At 47.4% G+C, this 17,731-nt stretch overlaps 1 protein-coding gene across 4 annotated transcripts in view; it reads right to left on the bottom strand.

The window, feature by feature from the left end:
- Cyfip2 (cytoplasmic FMR1 interacting protein 2) overlaps positions 1–17,731 on the bottom strand; it is a 121,533-nt gene that overhangs the window by 86,853 nt on the left and 16,949 nt on the right. For all 4 annotated transcript variants that reach the window (XM_052758355.1, XM_052758353.1, XM_052758356.1 and 1 more), the window contains exons 2-6: positions 13,116–13,255; positions 11,233–11,322; positions 7,216–7,293; positions 5,292–5,393; positions 1,242–1,423 (exon numbers count right to left, since the gene is read on the bottom strand). In XM_052758355.1, coding sequence (XP_052614315.1) covers positions 1,242–1,423; positions 5,292–5,393; positions 7,216–7,293; positions 11,233–11,322; positions 13,116–13,232 — 569 coding nt within the window. In that variant the 5' untranslated portion in view covers positions 13,233–13,255. The remainder of the gene's footprint in view (positions 1–1,241; positions 1,424–5,291; positions 5,394–7,215; positions 7,294–11,232; positions 11,323–13,115; positions 13,256–17,731) is intronic.

The following is a 17,731-nucleotide window of genomic DNA, read 5'->3' as shown; positions in this document are numbered from 1 at the left end:
TCCAAGGAGCATGGATCAAAGATCTGGTTTGACTTCAGCATTCCCATGCACAGCACTGCATGGGAACACAAGTGCCTTTGACCTAAGTGGACGGCGGATGAAAGGAGGAAGAACAGAGACAGCACGGGCTGGTCTTAACTGTGCGTCCCAACTTAACCCAGCAAGGCACAGCTCAGGTCACAATAACTTGTGAGAATGGGGACAACACTCCCGCATGGTTCGGGACACAGATGTTGGCTGTGGTCATGATGGAAGTGGTGGGCCATCACAGGAAGTGGATGGGGAAGGATGCTGCCCCGGTGGCCATCTGTGACATCTTGAGTTGGCCTTGAGATAGGCTCTAAGTATTGAGCAACTTAGGTTTCACAGCTGACCCAGGAGAATAAAATTGTGAAATTCAATCTGCCTTATTCTTTCTCCTGTTATTTTGAAACATGGGGAGGTATGGCTCAGAGATAGGGTCATTCTTTGCCAGTGGTAGGGACAACCCTTCCAGGAGGTATGTACAGACATTGTGGCACTCATCTGAACCTCAACTAGCTCCCAGAGATCTGTCTCTTTGCAATGCTTCCTGTCTTTATGTGGCTATATCCTGGCTTCTGGAGGTGAATGACCCCTTCCCAATCCCAGTCCTTCTTTCAATGATGACACGGACCTCGAACTCAGCCATCCATTCAGCTAACCTCCACCCCACTCAGTATCTGAGGGAAGGATTAGCAAGCTGGACTGATGTAGGCAATCTTGACTTGGATTTTTCAAATTCAAGTGGAAAGTGAGGAGTTCTTTCCTGAAAAGCTGGGGTTATGCCACAGGATGGCAGGAAACCATTGCAGAGGTCTGTCTGATAAAAAAAGCCCACAGAGAGGCAGGTCTGGCAGAGAGGTGGTGAAGAGATCCAGGCAAATGCCGCTGCTGGGGTAACTAGAGGAATGTATGCCTGGGCTTTGCAGTTCTGGGACATAAAGCAGTGGCTTTCTGTCTCTCACAGAAAATGATGATGTGATTGCATTATGCTAATCTTTCTGCCACGAGGGAGGCATGCTGTTCCCCAGATGGGGAAGGGAGGACCCGATTCCTTCTTGGGACATCAAGCCTGGCCAACACCAACTTTTTCTGAAGCCCCAGCTGGGAACCCTCTTCCTCAAACCACCCCGACACGGCAGCTGCGTTGGGGGAAGGCTACTCGGTTCCCAGGGAATCAGTCTGCGAGAGGCGCTCGGGGAGCAGGGAGGGCCACTGACCTCTTGTAGGCAGAGTGGTCGTTCTTGACGCTGCACTTCATGTTCTTTAGCTCATCCAAGACTGCGAACATGTTGATGAACTTGCCCAGGGTCAGCAGGTAGGCCTCCGAGACAAAGTCCTTCCTGCGCTCGGCATGGCACAGCCGCTTCACCTCGCTACAGAAGCGCTCGATGGCCTTGCGCTGGAGACAGAGGGGCAGTGGTGAGGACGGGGCAGCCTGGTGAGCCGGGGTGAGGGGGCAGGGGCTCAGCGTACTCTTGGGTAGGAGCAGGTCAAGGCTCCCCTAGGGTCCTTACTAGAGACAAGGTGGTGCCATGCCAGGCAGTCTTTTTCAGAGATGGCTCCCGTTTCCAAAGCTAACTGTGACAGGGGGCTGGGACCCACCCATTCGACGTGAGCTTATCTGATGAATTATTCCAAAACACATTTGCTAGGAAGCATTGTGTCCCCAGTGTGTGACATGCAGGGAGAGACAGAGGTTCACCTAACAAGCAACTGATAAGTGAGCATCTACTGTATACCATATAGTCATCCTAAGGACTGAAGTTAAGCAGAAGTTGAAACAAGAACAAAACCCACTCCAAGGATCTTATATGTCAATTAAGTAGCAGAAAACAAATTATTTGCGGCAGAATTTCATACTTGATATAGAAGGAAATGAAGAAGGGATGGAGGCCGGGAAGGGTTTAAAGGAACTGTCCTTCTGGGGAGAAAGACGGAAATCGCCAAGAAGTGACTTTCAGGGAAGTGATTTGAAAGAGAAGGAGAAAGATAGGAGTAAGTGAAGGAAGCATGAGTCGCCAGTGCAAAGGCCCTGAGGCACGTCGGAAGGGCAGAGGAAGGACAGGGCTTGGCTTGAGCTGGAGTGAGTGCAGGGAAGGAGCAGTCAACACTGGAGGGGCCATGCACTCTCAGAGGCTCTTCTGAGGGTTGTGCTTTGACCAGTGAGGTGGGCAGTCCTGGGGCTCTAGAGGGGTTGTGGAGGTGACAGCGGCGGTGACAGTGGACTAAAGGGCCAGTTAGGAAATTGCACACCTAAGGTGGAGTCCCTAAGTGACCCAGCACTCCACTCACAGGAATCTGCTTGCCCTAGTTTGCTGTCAACTGCTGTGATAAACATCCTGACCGACAGCAACCTGGGGAAGAAAAGACTTATTTCATTCACGCCTTACAGTCCAACCTGGAGGAAGTCAGGACAGGAACTCAAGGCAAGAACCCAGAGGCAGGAACTGGAGCAGAGACCACAGAGGGTCCACAGCTTGGTCAGTTTGCTTTCTTAGACAACCTAGGCCCACCTGCTAAGAGTGGCGTAGCCCACAGTGATCTGGGCCCTCCCACACTAATCATTAATCCAGACCCCCCCCCCCACTTGCCTACAGGGCAATCAATAGAGGACATCCATCAATTGAGTCTCCTTCTTTCCATATGACTCCAGATCGTGTCAAATTGACAAAAGCCGAACACACAACCCAAGAGAAAGAGTCTATCATCACAGACGCTCTAACCCATGTGTTCAGCTTGTGCCCCTAACAGACCTAAAGGGGAAAACACCCTCATCTATCACCTGGTGGATGGATGAATAAAATACGGGGCACGTGTACAGTGACATGGTGTTCCATCATTAAAAAAACAAAACAAAACAACCCAAAGCAAAACAGATTCTAACACCTGCTGCAGTGCAGAGGACACTCAAAAACATCCCACCAACTGCAAGAGGTCAGCCATGAAAAGCCCTGTCCTGTCTAACTTCATTTGTAGGAAAATGTCTCAACAGGAAATCCACAGAGATAAGAAGGAGTTGAGTAGTTGCCTGGGGCTGAAGGACAGGATGCTGGGGGTAGTAGGGAGTGATGGCTCAAGAGATTTCTTTCAGAGGGTTAAAGATCTTCTCGAACAGATTATACGATGAAAACACACTCTGTGAAGACACTAAAGCATGCTGGGATGTTCACTCTACTTGGGTGAATCACAGGAGTAAATATTATATCTCAAAAAAAAGTCTGTTACTGGTTTTGAAAGAAAGTAGTTCAAAAGCCAGGAGCTACTGTAGTAACAGAGGGATGGTGAGCAAGAGAAAAGGAAGAGGAGGGGGGAAAGGAGGAGGAGGAAGGAGAGGGAGAAAAAGAACACAGGAAGGGAGGTGTGAGGAGAGGATGCACATGCAGATGTGAGCCCTGATCCCTTCCGGGGCCTACCATGCCCACCTGCCAGTTCCTGTCCCTCAAAGACCAGACCAGGCCAGAGTCTAAGACCAGCTGGGCTTTCTGCCATGGTGGAACTGTTCATTCACCACAGCAATGCTCATCATAATGGTGTAACAGTTAATCTCAACTTTCAACTTGATGGGATTTAGGCTCACCATGGAACCCCTGGGGGTATCTATGAAGGATGTGTGTGTTTCCAGGAAGGTCTAACTGAACAAGGAGGATTTACCCTGAATGTGTAAGTGGTGTGGCATGACCCCCTGGACTTGGGTCCCAGACTGAGTAAAAAGGAGAAAGTTGGCTGAGCACCAGCATTCACCTCTCCCTCCTCCCTAACCTGGGCACAACCTGGCCAGTGCCACATGCTCCTGCTGCCATGCTTTTATTGCCACAGTGAACTGTACCTTTAAACTATGAACCAAGTAAGCCTGTCCTTCCTTGAGACTTCTGGAAATGCTTTATTAGGCATTTGACCCAGAAGTGAAAAGAGTAACTAATATGGACGGCCACAGTGGCTGCTGAGTGCTTGAAGTGAGCCTTGTATTGCTGAGGAGTTGCCTTTTAACTTATTACTGTTTATACACAGTCAATGGGCATGGTGCTGGGTACATGTCTATGAATCATTCCAGATACTTCCTTCCATTCACACCTCTTGTAGGGAATCTCTTCACTTCACAACCAGTTTCTGATGGCTCTTCTCTTTTGGACCTGCTTCCCAAAAAGACTTTAGGCTCTGGGAAGTTAGGCCATCTATGATACTAACAACAGCTGTGAGGCACTATAAACTAACACAGGGCGTCGTTGGCTGCCTGCAGGTAGATTTTGTTTTCGCTACCCTGACAGGCAGACTTCATTTCATGCGTGTGCGTGTGTGTGTGTGTGTGTGTGTGTGTGTGTGTGTGTGTGTGCGTGTGCATGTGAAATGAGTCACACACAGTCATAAGACAGCAGAGCCAGGGTCTAACCTGGCATATTCCTTACCCAGGCTGAGGGACCCTCCAATGCAGTCCTAGCTCTTGGCTAGATGCTGTGTACAGGGTGGACCTGGCCAGAGTCAAGAGTCCATGAATGAAACTCAGCCCCTTAGGTGGAACATACGTAGCGCGTGGCTTGTGCAAGCTAGGCCACCCGCTGTGGGGTAGAGACTGGCTTTGAAGTGTTCACCCTGCCGCCTTCTCGGCTGCCAATGAGACCCCATGCTCCTCGCTTACAGCCTCTTCCAACCTCCACCTCCCAACCATTTCCTATCTAGCGGCCAGATGTCCTAAAGCCTCAGCTCACATCACCAAATCCAAACCTCAAGGCTCACAGCACCCCATCTATGAGTCCTGTCCCCGCTCCAGCCTCCCCTTGGACCGCTTCCTGGTTTTTGCTGTTCTACAGCCCACTCTCACACTGCCTCTATTTCCTGAACACAAGAATTCCTACTGGCCTTGGGGCTTTGCCGGATCATCTTCCTGGAGTCCTTCTCACCACACCAACACACTCCGGCCTCTCTTGTGACTAGGTCATAGTTCCACGCACTGTCCCTCAGGCCACTCGCTGTGACTACTCTGCAATCTACGACTGTCGGAAAGCACATTTTACTCACGGCCTGTACCATGTCCTAAAAAACGACTGTGTATTTTTTGTAGCTCTGTGCTCCAAGCATACACATACTCACTGGGACACATCCTCTGTGGAGGCGGGGACACCTGTTGGCCTGGCTCACCCACAGGAATGTGGGTGGCTCTTAAAAATATCAGCTGGATGGAAAAAAAAATGACATGGCACCAAAGTCTAGTACGTGGAAGGGTAGGGGTCTTTGTGAGCCTTCTGCTGCGGACCCCTCCACGCCTCACTCACCTGAAAGTACATGAACTTCATGAGCTTGGTGACCTCTGGCTCCAGTACTTCCACCGTCTTCTCGTAGATCTCTACCCGGTTGGGCTGTTCATTGCACTTTACCTGGGAATGTGAGAGGCAAGTTCATTATCCAGGCTCCCAGCTACTGTCTTATGAGCACAGCCTATAGTTCACATGTGACATCTTGTTGTGGGTGATAATGGATATGGTCACCGTAGTGAGAGGGGGCCGTAGAAGACGGACAAGCCCTAGAAGTGATCCCTGGAGTCTGGCTGCAGTACGGAGGCAGCTGGTCCCGACACTGGGCCCTCCTCCCTTTCCTGTTGGCCTGTGCCCTTACAGTTGGCTATACATGTACCTATGGAGACCTGCAATGTCCTCTCCCCTTATCCTCATGCACAAGATGGTGAGCCGGTCTGCTCTTGTTATGCCATGTGCCTGGCGCACAGCTCCCCAGCCATATCCAGGTTAACGATGGCTAGCCAGAGCTATGCCATCCAGAGACTCATTTCCCCTGCCAGGTGCTTTCAGTCAGCATATAACCTTAGTACCACATGGCAGATGTTCTTTGAACACACACACACACACACACACACACACACACGCCAAGCCTGGCAACAGGATGGCTAGTTGTGAGAGTGAGCAAATGCATTATTGTTTTTTCTTTAGACAGTATCTCACTATGTAGCCCACACTGACCTGAAACGCAAGATCTTCCTGACTTGGGATTATAGGTGAGTAAGCACCACGTGCACGGGACAAGGACTATTGTTAATGGTTATCAATGGCACGATAACTGCCGGTGGGTCATTAAAAGGACACGTGATACCATCGTATACCAACCACCATTACAAACTTTAGAAGGTGGATCTCTGGGAATCACCACGGAGAGTGGCCACCACAGCTGACAAGCATAAAAGGCCATAGTTAAATATGATTTGATGCCCGTTTTATATTCGTTTATCTCTACACTGCTGGGGAGAGGCTCCAGGCTTTGGAACCCCAAACCTTGGATTTGTTTAGCAATGCTTTGCCACTGAGCCACAACTCCAGTTTGGTCCCTTTTTCCAGAAAAAGAAAATTCTGAGGCTGGCCAGATGGTCCAGCAGAAAAACACACTTGCTTTCAAGGCTGGTGACCTGCATGGGGACAGAACCAATTCCTGCATGCTGTCCTCAGACGGCCGGCCACATGCACACCACTGTACATGCATACCCTCCCCAGAGAGAATAAATAAATGTAATAAAATTTTTTTAAAAATTCAATGGTTTAAGAAAAACAAAACCAGGCTTAGAAAAAAAAACATGAAACGTACAAAATTTGTTAGTAATAGCTGTTCCTAAATATGAGGGTTAAAAGAGAGATTGGTACCTTCTGTTTACTATATGCATGTGAGGTTTGTTGATTTTGTTACAAAGGGATCCACTAATTAACTGAAAATATCCATGATAATAAAAAGATCTGTATTTCCAACAAGTCCAAGACAGTGTAAAAAAATGAGAAACAATACGGTTCTGTGGTCACAATATGGCTTTATAGACTATGTCCCTGCCAATAAGAAGATCCAGAACAGTCTGAAGCAGAGTGTGCCCAGTGATCATCCTGTGGCTGGTCGTGGGTTTGGGTGGAGGAGTGAGGGGATATCGTGTTTGCTACTTTAGACCCTTCGCAATGGCCTGGGTGGAAGGTGGCAGACGCTGCTCATAAAATAAAATACTGTGCATAGTATGTACTGGGAAACTGTCTTTAAGACCCTGGGGCTGTGGACCTTGTCAGTAGTATTATGGGAAGCTCTTTGGGTCAGAGGTCCTGATTTACCTCCTGCCACCCAGAAAGCTCAGCCCTCTGGTTTGGCTTTGATTGGGCTTCAGGGGCAGTGACACCTCCCTGAAGGGCAAAAGAGGCACAGCAAGGATGGTCTCACCTGTGGGATGGCCCGGGAGCAGCTGCGCCAGGTGTACAGCATGACCGCATACTCGTGTCCCTCCTCCAGCATTTCGTTCTGAAACGGCAAAGCACTTTCAGCAGGGAGAAAGAACAGTAGTACCACGGCCTTCTCAAGGCTCCAGCTACACCACCAAGGGTGTGGTCCGCAGCCAGCAACAGCAGCAGCCCCTGCGGGCTTGTTGACAAAGCTGCTTCTCCGGCTGTCCTCCCAGGCTGTCCGAGCCTATGCTTAAGACCCTATATTCCAGGGAAGTCTCCAGGTAACTCACATGCACCTTCCAGTTAAGACTGATCTAATATGAATTTCAATGAAAGCCAGAGGAAAGGCCACACATTCTGATTCCTTCAGATGAAACAGCCACAAGAGCTACAGCCTTAAGGACAGGCGGTGGTTGATGGGAACATGGGGAGAGAGAGGACCGGGTGAGACTGCTAACAGTCTAGGGTACACATATGGGGTAATGGAATTAAGTGGTGGTGACAGTTGTATAATATTGTGAAGATGATTAAAATATTCACACATATATTTTAAATGGTTTCCTGTTATGGGAAGCATACCTCAAAAAAATATTAGGAGAAAAGAATTAGTATTATGCTTCCTCTCCTTGCAAATGTATCTAGGAAAAAATGAATTTTAAAATTTAACTCTATTTATCATATCCACTTTATAATACATTATTAGGGTAAAAATCCAATTTAATTTGGAGTTTGTTACTTATTGTGATTCTACTCAACAGCAAGGGTTTCAATTCTTAATTTAGAACTTAAGTCAGTAACATGCTGTCCCCAAGTTCAGAAACAACCAAGCCCAACTGTGGGCCTCCTGCTTTCTCTTCTGCTTGGGAACATGTGTCTAAAAGGGGAACCGACAGTAATGTAGAGAACACGTGGCGGTGCTCGGCCCCCGAATGCCCGCAGCAGGCATCATTCACTGGGTTCACGGAGACTGCAGTAAGTATCTTTAAGTCCCGGGCTCCCTGTCTGTCTGTCTGTCTGTCTGTCTGTCTGTCTGTCTCTCTCTCTCTCTCTCTCTCTCTCTCTCTCTCTCTCTCTCTCTCTGTGTGTGTGTGTGTGTGTGTGTGTGTGTGTGTGTGTGTGTGTGTGTGAAGCAGGACTGAGAAACAAGGTGTGCACTCTCTGCCCTCTGGACAGTTCAGTTTACGTGGTGTTGGGGATCAAACCTAGGGCATTTCAAATGCTAGGCAAGCACTCTCTCGACTAAACCAATTATACAATTTCTCACAGCAGCATCAGAAAACAAATGTAATCACGTTTAGAGCCAGCCTGTCCCAGACTTGCCTATCCAAGCCTGTGGCCTGGTATTTCTGGGACACCTCAGTCTGCATGGTTCCAATTCCCTCCACCCCCAAAGAATCATTACACCAGGTGGAGGTGATAGCCAGTTTCTCTCATGTACATGATCATTACAGCTCTCCCCTAAGACCACCACCCCCACTCAGCCTTTCATGCCTCCAGCAACCATCATTTTCAGGATCTCATCCAGTATATGTGTTCCATTCACTCCCCCATTCCACGAGTGATTCATAAATAAGGCATGGCTCAAGCAGAGTTCTGCTCCCCTCTCTCCCAAGGTTGAAAATTGCCCACTGCCACTTATCTATTTAGTTTGTTTGTTTGTGATAGGGTCTCTAGTCCAAGCTAGCTTCAAGCTCCCTATGTAGCCAAGAAAGTGATCTTTAACTTCTGATCCTCCTGCCTCCCCACAGTTGGGGTTACAAGCGTTTGCCACACCACGCCCAGTTTATTTGGCGCTGGATATCAAGCCAGGGCTTTGTGTGTTCTAGACAGGTACTCAAACAACAGAAACGGAGCTACATCTCCAGGCTCCGATCTGTATTTTCATCAAATGGATGAAAGTCCTCAGTTACAGGCTCCGCTGTTCCCTTCCCTCCCCACACACCATACAGAAGCTCCAGCCCTAAACCTGGTGCTGGAGACTGTGACTCTGTTTCTAGCTGAGCTCTTTTGAGAGGCAATGAAGCTCACAGGACATTGTGAGGGCAAGCTCCCAATCAATCTGACTGGCATCCTCATAAAGGGGGGAACTTGGGTACACATAGACACATCGGACACGCGGGAGTTTGTATGGAAAGAGCCAGGGTAGCCAAAGAGATGACAGCAAGAGAAATCAGCTCTGCTGACCCTGGTCCAGGAGTCCCACCCTCGAGGGTTGTGGGAGGGAAACACTTTGCTTAAGCCCGCTGGTCACAGTATTTTGCAATGGCGGCCTAGGCAGCAAATATGATCTCCATGTATAGAGCCCTTACCTCATTCTCCATATATGCTATATACAGTTATACACAGACACACACATACACACACACACACACACACACACACACACACACACACACACACACACACAGACTCTCTCTCTCTCTCTCTCACGCACACACACATACACACACACACACACACACACACACACACACCAATTTTGGGTAGTTTCTGAGAATTCTGTCTTTGCTTGTGCTGATGTTCGCCTGAGGTCCCCTCCCCATCTCATTTCTGACTGCTACAATCCTATGTGACATGGAGAGAACCACAGAAAGAGGTCAGGACTGTTCCCAGGTTCATGCAAGGACTTACTAGTTGTAGGATGATGAGCAATTTGCTTATTAACTTCTTCAGACCTCAGTCTTCTCATCTCTACAACAGGTATAATGATCCCTTTGCAAGCCCTGGGGTTATTATGGGGTTCTCATGATATCACACAGCAGGTTGCCCTGCCTACATTTCAAAAGGCAGTGTGCATACACACCCTATCATTACCCTCTGAGAAGGCTGTGCTCAAAAGCTGCTTCCTCCCCAGGGAGCTTCTTCCGGCCTCCTCAGGGCCCCTTCAAAAACTGAACTCCAAACTTTTACCATGATGTTGAATGTTTTTACATTTTTATTTGCCTACAAAGAATAGTCCAGAGTGGCAAGCTTTGTCACCAGAGAATCCCAAGTTTAGAACTACCACCCATCAGCTGTGAGACCCTCAAGTCAATTTCTTTTTTTGTTTGTTTGTTTTTTTGAGACAGAGTTTCTCTGTGTAGCTTTGGTGCCTGTCCTGGATCTCACTCTGTAGACCAGGCTGGCCTCGAACGCACAGAGATCCGCCTGGGATTAAAGGCGTGCACCACCACTACCCAGCTCAAGTCAATTTCTTAACAGTTGAGAGGCTCCAGTGTTGGCTGCCCATCACCTCCTTCACAGGGTCTGTGTGAGGATTAAATGAGACAATGAACCTGAAATAGCTGCACAGAAAAAAAGTGTTTGGTTGACTTGTCTCTTCCCCACTTGACTTGCTCAGAACTGAGACTGGCCCCACACAAATCCTAGAACCAGCTCACAGCAGATACACAACAGTTAACGAATGAGTTGAGGTTTTGGAACATCCCACACAGTGAGAGGGGTCCAGTACACGCAGGGGCCCTTGGACGAGGAATCCAGAATTCTGAAAACTTCACTGTAGATAAAAGGGGAGAGGAGAGTCTGTCCTCTTAGGGTCAGACCCTAAGAGGGAAAACAAATGGCTCCATTTATGGATGATTTAGGCAAGCAGCTGCCTTGAGTCAATAAATGACATTTTCCAAAGCCACGTCAACATCACTTGCCCTTTTGATGAGGAATTGTTTTCTTTGTCAAGAGACCAAACAATGCCCCCCGCCCCCCAGTCATCTGTAAGGGTAAGACTGAAGTAGGACTTACTCACCCATGTACCTAAAAAGACCCAAAGCCCTGGCATCGGGGAAGTGAAGAGTAGGGTTCTGATGGGCCTACAGTGACCACAGTGAGCAAAGCATGGAGTACGCCCCAAGGCACAGAGAGGGGATGAGCCTGGGTTCCGAAATGGACTCCCATAGCCCCGCTGACTAAGGCAGAGCATACTGGAGTAGCTAAGTACAGGCCTGGTGTGGGAAGCTGCCCATGGTTCCTCCTGCTTCAGCAGGCTGTGTATCTGCACATGTGGGTCACAGAGACTTACCATGCTGGAGTGGACCGTTGCCTGCTCAATGTACCTTGCAATGCCCGTGACAAATGCATTCCTGTCCTCGAAGTTCGTGTCAAAGTTAGCCTGTGGTGGTAGAGGATGGGAGGGGGCATTTGGTTACTGAAAAACACATCTAGGTTAGCTGGATGTCTAGGGAGCGAACAGATGCCAACAAAAGCCACAGCTTTCTGTGGACATCTACTGCCCTGTGGCTTTCAAATACCACCCCTTACCACCTCAAATCAGCTGAGGACAGATGGACAGCACCTGCTTTGCACAGGCGACCGGTTTTGCTCAACCAAGCCTCAGAAGTAAATGTTTAATTCCAAATTGACAACTTTTTAATTCCAGTTAGTAAGGATTTACAAATAAACGTTGCTGATTTATTCATGTGATAAGTACACTAAAATTAATCTGTTTTATATGCTTGTCATGATGAATAAAAGTCCAAGCCCAAGGAAATCATACTCCCAGCTAACAAGGCAAGTCTAAACAGCCGCTAAATGTCAAGGTGTGCATGGCTTTGATCCAGCCATTTGGACACGCTTGCCTGAGGGTGCCCAGGTGGAGATGTATAAGTCAGGCCACCACTGCAGTTTTTATAATTCAACACGACCTGGAAACAATGAAAACACCCAGCAAAAGCGACAGTAGATGACAGTCTCTCTGGACAACGGGCTGGGAAGACCGTGAGCTGCTTAAACATGAGGCATTGTTACTGCAGCGCTGATGTTCCACAATAGCCACAGAAGCTTTCGCTGCTGTGATTTCTGAGATAGAGGCTCTCTCTGTAGCCCAGGCTAGCCTCAGACTCACAGCAATCCTCTTCCCTCAGCCTCTGGAATGCTAGGATTACATTTATGAGCCACCACGCCTCGCTCCACAATACATGTTAAGAAAAAGATGAATCTGAACAGTTTATATATATATTTATATTTAAATATATGTCATGAATTCTTGTCTTGGTAAAAAGGAAAACGACATATACCACATGTATTTAATAAAACAAAATGTCTGTGTACACAGAGAAGAGTATATCAGTATAAGAAATTTATTTCTATGCTATACTTTTCCATTTTGTTAGTAATGAAAATGTCTCTCTATAAAACTAAAATCAAAATATGCTTGTATAATTAAAATTGTAATCTGTGTTAAAAAGCTATGAATAAGACAGATTTAGGAACTGAATCTTCAAGTATGTGAAGATTCATTTAACTATTAAACGAAATGAAAAAATACTAGTCATAGTTCACCGTCTAAGTCTTAGCAAAATGGTCTAACACAGCCTCAATTTCCAATTAACACACTCCTTCTTAACAGAGCATTCACCCTGGCAAACCCAGACAAGAGGCCTTGGCCAGGCTGCCTCTAGGCTGCATGGATGCCCTCTTCACGGACCTGCCAGGGTCAAAGCTGTGTGTAATAGGATGGTGGTTTATCACAAGATCTGATTTAGGGCCAGAGCAAATAACTGTGACCTACTTCCCTGAGCTGCTGGCTGCTGTATGGATTTGTGTGAGCTCTTGTCATAGGCATTCAGGAAAAGTAATTATCCAGGCAGGCTCCAGGGGCTTCGAAATTGTGATATTTAATTCATGAGATCAGGGATGCCATAACCTGGGCGACGCAGCAACAGGAACAGCCCAGAAGGAATTTAGGGTCAGAACAGATCAACAAATGCTCCCTAGATCAGGGAAATGGTCCTGGCATACGTTAGTTAATCTTTTCCTTCCACTGGGCTCCTAGAGTGCGCAGGGACTCCATCAGCCCCTGACCTTTTCCCTTCTAGACGTCCTCTTCCCTGCACTTCCGGGCAGGTCCTTTCACAGGACCTCCAGATTCCAGGCCTCACCATTGCATGCTACCATTTCCATTACCTGGTACATGATGGAGGACGGCGGAGGCTCGATGCATGGCTGCTGGTCCGGGAGAGGCAGCTCCTCCAGCAGGTCCACGTTGGACAGGGCATCTTCCAAAGTGACGTGGGTGGTCATGGCTGTGGTGTCTGTCTGCCACACTGATGGAGAGGAAGAAAGAACAAGGGAAAATTTCAGGGTCCTCCAAATACTTCCTTTGGCCTCACCCTATTCAAACTCCTTCTGGAGGGTGGATGGTTAAGAGTCACCGAGGCCATGCTCAAAAGAAGAAAACTTGGCTACGCTCAAAAGAAGAAAACTTCTTCATAGGTGTCTTCTATCTACACCTTTAAAATTTGAGGATCAGAGCCAGTGAGATGGCTCAGATGACCTGAGTTCGATCTCTGGGACCCACACATGGTGAAAGGAGAGAATAGAGTCCCACACGTTGTTCTCTGACCAACACATACCCACCATGGCATGAGCCACCACACCACCATATCATATACGCACACAAATAATAATGAAATAATATATTTTGAGGATATCTTGGCTGAGCCTCACCACAACTGTCTTCTACTAGTGTGAAAAGCTGGGTGTAGTGGGTAGCCATTCCAGCTTTGATCTGGAAGTTCCAACCCCCATTGAGACTTCGGCAACTGTCACGCCTACAAGGCGGGGCCAAGGGAGGCACCTGGAGACCCGAGATCTGGATGGGCAGTGCTCTCTCTGGTCCGGGACCCTGGACGGTGGAGGTGGACAGAGCAGAGCTCCAGAGAACACCGCTGGACTGCGATACACCTTCCCCAGACCCCGCCACCTACTGATCCCTTAATTTGTAAGTTACGCCATTAAATAAATCTCCTTTTAACTACGTGGAGTGGCCTTAATAATTTCACCAATAGCTGGGTTCTGCCAACACACAGCTCTGAGAAGTAATGTGACACCTACATGATCAAGTCAGCAAGGGTAAAGAATCTGGATTGATGCTGGGCACAGGGACACAGGCCTCCTGCTCTTCATAAGGACATTCATCAGTTCCATTCTTAGATATTGGTACAGGACAAATATCCATGACTGAACAGGCAGGACAACCAAGGAGTCCTACACCTAGGTTTTATAGGCTAGTTAAACAGAGACTACATGGTTGTCAACTCCTGGAAACCAACCTTATTTGAAGCAATGAAGAAGCCACCCTGTGTCCCTTGGTCTGGGGACATTTTATGAACCACACCAAAGCAACCAGCCCTTAACAGGTATTTCTGTGTCTTGGACCCAGGCAGACTGTGGCTGGTTGGAGGATAACTCTGCCAGGCAGTGAAGCAGAAAGGACAGCTAACCAACTCAAGCTAGTTGCTATTTTAAGAATACAGCACTGCGCAAGCAGAAGATTCATTTTTTAACCCCAAATTTCATGTGAAAACTGATTTAAAACTTACAATGTATGATTTAGTGTATAAACTGGGTTCCCCCAAGTAGCCTCCAAAAATGATATGTTAAATCAGGTATAGTGATGCATGCATGTGATCCCAGCACTTGGGAGACGGAGGCAAGAGGATCATGAATTTGAGGCTAGTTTGGGTTACATAGCAAGTTGAAGGCCTGCCTGGTTACACAGCGAGACTGATCTCAAGCCACATCCCTCAAGTGAAACAAAACCAACACCATGAGTTACTATAGCACCAACAGTACAGATTAGAACCCCTAAACTCACTCATTTGAAAACTTGTAAGTCCACAAAACTGATTCATAGTTACGGAGTGATTCAAACAGAAACATTAATTACTCAGAACTGAAAGGGAATGAACAAATATCTTCAGGACATTTAGTTGAAGGTAAGAAAAGCAGAACTTGGGTCTAGAGAGATGGCTCAGTGGACCAAGGGGCTTGCCGCTCTTTCAGAAGGCCTGAGTTCGGTTCCTAGCATCCACGTTGGGCGGCTCATATCCACCTGTAACTCCAGCTCTAGGGAACCCGGTGCCCTCTTCTGCACAAACACACACAACAAAACAAATCTTGGAAGAAAGAAAAGTGGAACTCAATTAGCCCAATGTTGCCCTCAAGCACTTAAAGAGACCCAAAGCTCAAACCCAAAGAAACAAGGCTAGAGGAGTCGGTCACTACAAAGGGAGAAATGAAGTGAAACAGTAGAGGTGAACAACAACAACAACATCAACAATAACAATAACAACAGGAACAACAGCAGCTGCAGCAACAACTAAGATGAGTCCTACGGGAAGATTAGCGACAAGAAGGCCAAACCTTTACTCCAGGAATAGGAAGAACACAGAGAGAAGAGCCACAGTGCTAGCCCAGGCCCATAGCAGGGAAGTGTGGTTTAGGCTTAAGGGCTGGAATCTCTCAATGTCAGGGATTGTGCTCTGTTGTTAGGAAAAACAGTGGCTGATGCCAGGCCCCATGGGGACCCTTGACATGTAAATGTGGTCTAGGGGCTGCAAAGAGCTGGAGTGTATGGCTGCAAAGGGTTGGAGCGAATACCCAAGGTCAGACTGCCAAGGAATACTTCCTTCAAGTCCAAGGTCTAGAGGGCAGATGGGGGCTGGGCTGCTGCGGAGCAGCTGACTAGAATTCACACTCCACTGAGCTCTCAAACACACCTTCTGGGCATGTACCCTGCCAGTGGCACAGCCAGCCTCCAGTGAGGACACCTGGAACTCAGCAGTGACCCACCCTCTGTCTCTCTTCTCATCCCTACTCAGAATTGTTAAGTGTGATGCTCAGGTCTACGGTAGTACGACTGGAGAAGGCCTCTCTTGTTCCTTGTATTACTATTTTTTATTTATATTTCTTAAGTTATGTGTATGCATGTGTGCCTCTGTGTGTGGGTATGTGCAGGTGCTGGTGAAGTCCAGAAGAGATCATCAGATTCCCTGGAGCAGGAGCTACAGGCGATCATGAGTCTCTAGGTGTGGGTACTGGGAATTGAACTTGGTTCCTCTACAAAAGCAGTATGTGCTCTTGACTTGTAAGTCATCTCTCCAGACTTTCTTACATTTCTATTAAGTCCACTTGAGGGAGGGATATTGATTTATAGGGTATATGATCTACAATACAAAGCCCAACAATTCCTTTCATTATGTCAAATAATAATAATAAACCTTTCTTGGTGCTAGACCCTGCGAGGGTTCACCTGTTGGCATAGCCTGTCAGTCACGCACTGTGGGAACTTGCTTCATAGGTGAGCAGCACTCAGTGTTTGGAAGCACGGCATTAGTGGGTTTGGGCTCTACTTGTACCGAGAATCACACAAACAGCGTTATCAATATCTGCCTAAGATCCTCCCTTAATCCCAAGAGGACATCATTTAAAAGCATACTGTTTCATTTGCAGTAAGAAATCCAGACTGCAATGACTGATCAAACTCTTATGACCACCGTGCCACAGACCAGCTAGGAGAAGCTGGCCCTCAGTCACACTGTTGGTTGGGGTATAAAATACGTAATTGTAACGACTGAAAAATGCAAACATCCATCACCACAGGACTGCTGGAGCCCTCCACAGTGAGGACTGGGCAGCAGCAAGCCTGAGCAGCAGCAAGCCCTGGGATATGTGTGTGTGTGTGTGTGTGTGTGTGTGTGTGTGTGTGTGTACCACATGATCCCATTATCCAAGAGGAAGATGCATACACAAACACATTTATTGAGACAGAGACTCAAGGATGGACTATATAAAGACTGGAGCTTTGAGGAAGGAGGAGAAAGAAAGTTAAAGCCTACAGAGGCAGGGAAACAGTTCAGCATTTCTTGAATGCACCTGGTGTTCCAGGTTTACATTATTGTAAAACAAGCTTTAAACTTAAAATGAAAATCCCTAACAAGGAATAAAAGGAAAGAAAGGAATGCGTGTGTGAACAAATTGTTGGTATAGCCACACAGAAAGGAACTGTTCCATTGATTCTGTGATTTGGATGGGTGTGGGTGTGTGTGCTTGTGAAGGCCAAAGGGGGATGCTGGATCTCCCACCCCCTTACTCTTCCTGCACTACCTTGAGTCAGGGTCTCTCACTGAACCAGGGGCTAGGCTGACAGCCAATAAACCTTAGAGATTCTCCTGTCTCTGCCTCCCACAGCACTGGGATTATAGAAATGCATGACTGTGCCTAGCTTTTTACATGGGTGCTTGTGTGGCAAGTGTTCCTACCCACAGAGCCATCTCTCCAGCCTCTAATTCAGTAATCAGATGGTAGATCCTGGTGGGACACATCCTGAGAATGACAAAAATAAAAAGGGAAAAAGAAAGTAATAAAAAAAAAAAAAGCTTAGATGGTCATGGTGGTGCACACCTGTAATCTCAGCATTCCAGAGGCAGAGGGTATCTCCGAGTTTGAGACCAGCCTGGTCTACAGAGTGAGTTCCAGGACAGCCAGGGCTACACAGAGAAACCCTGTCTTGAAAAACAAAAAGAAAAACAAAAACAAGCTCAGTTTATTTTTCAATGTCATAGTGGTATGTTATTGTGACATGTTTGGATGTATTATGAGGAAATGAGTGTTTATGAGATGTGTTCCTGGTATTGTTGAGATAAGACATTCTTGACATGACTGAAGATACATATTTACAACTGAAGAGAGTCATTAAAAACCAAATATCACAGGCAAAGGTACTGTGGTATGCAGTG

This window comes from Peromyscus californicus, unplaced genomic scaffold (assembly GCF_007827085.1).
Source record: "Peromyscus californicus insignis strain IS unplaced genomic scaffold, ASM782708v3 Scaffold_3__1_contigs__length_106647218, whole genome shotgun sequence".
NCBI classification, from domain to species: Eukaryota; Metazoa; Chordata; class Mammalia; order Rodentia; family Cricetidae; genus Peromyscus; species Peromyscus californicus.
Note: the sequence above shows the minus strand (reverse complement) of the source record. Positions and strands in the feature narration are given on the sequence as shown.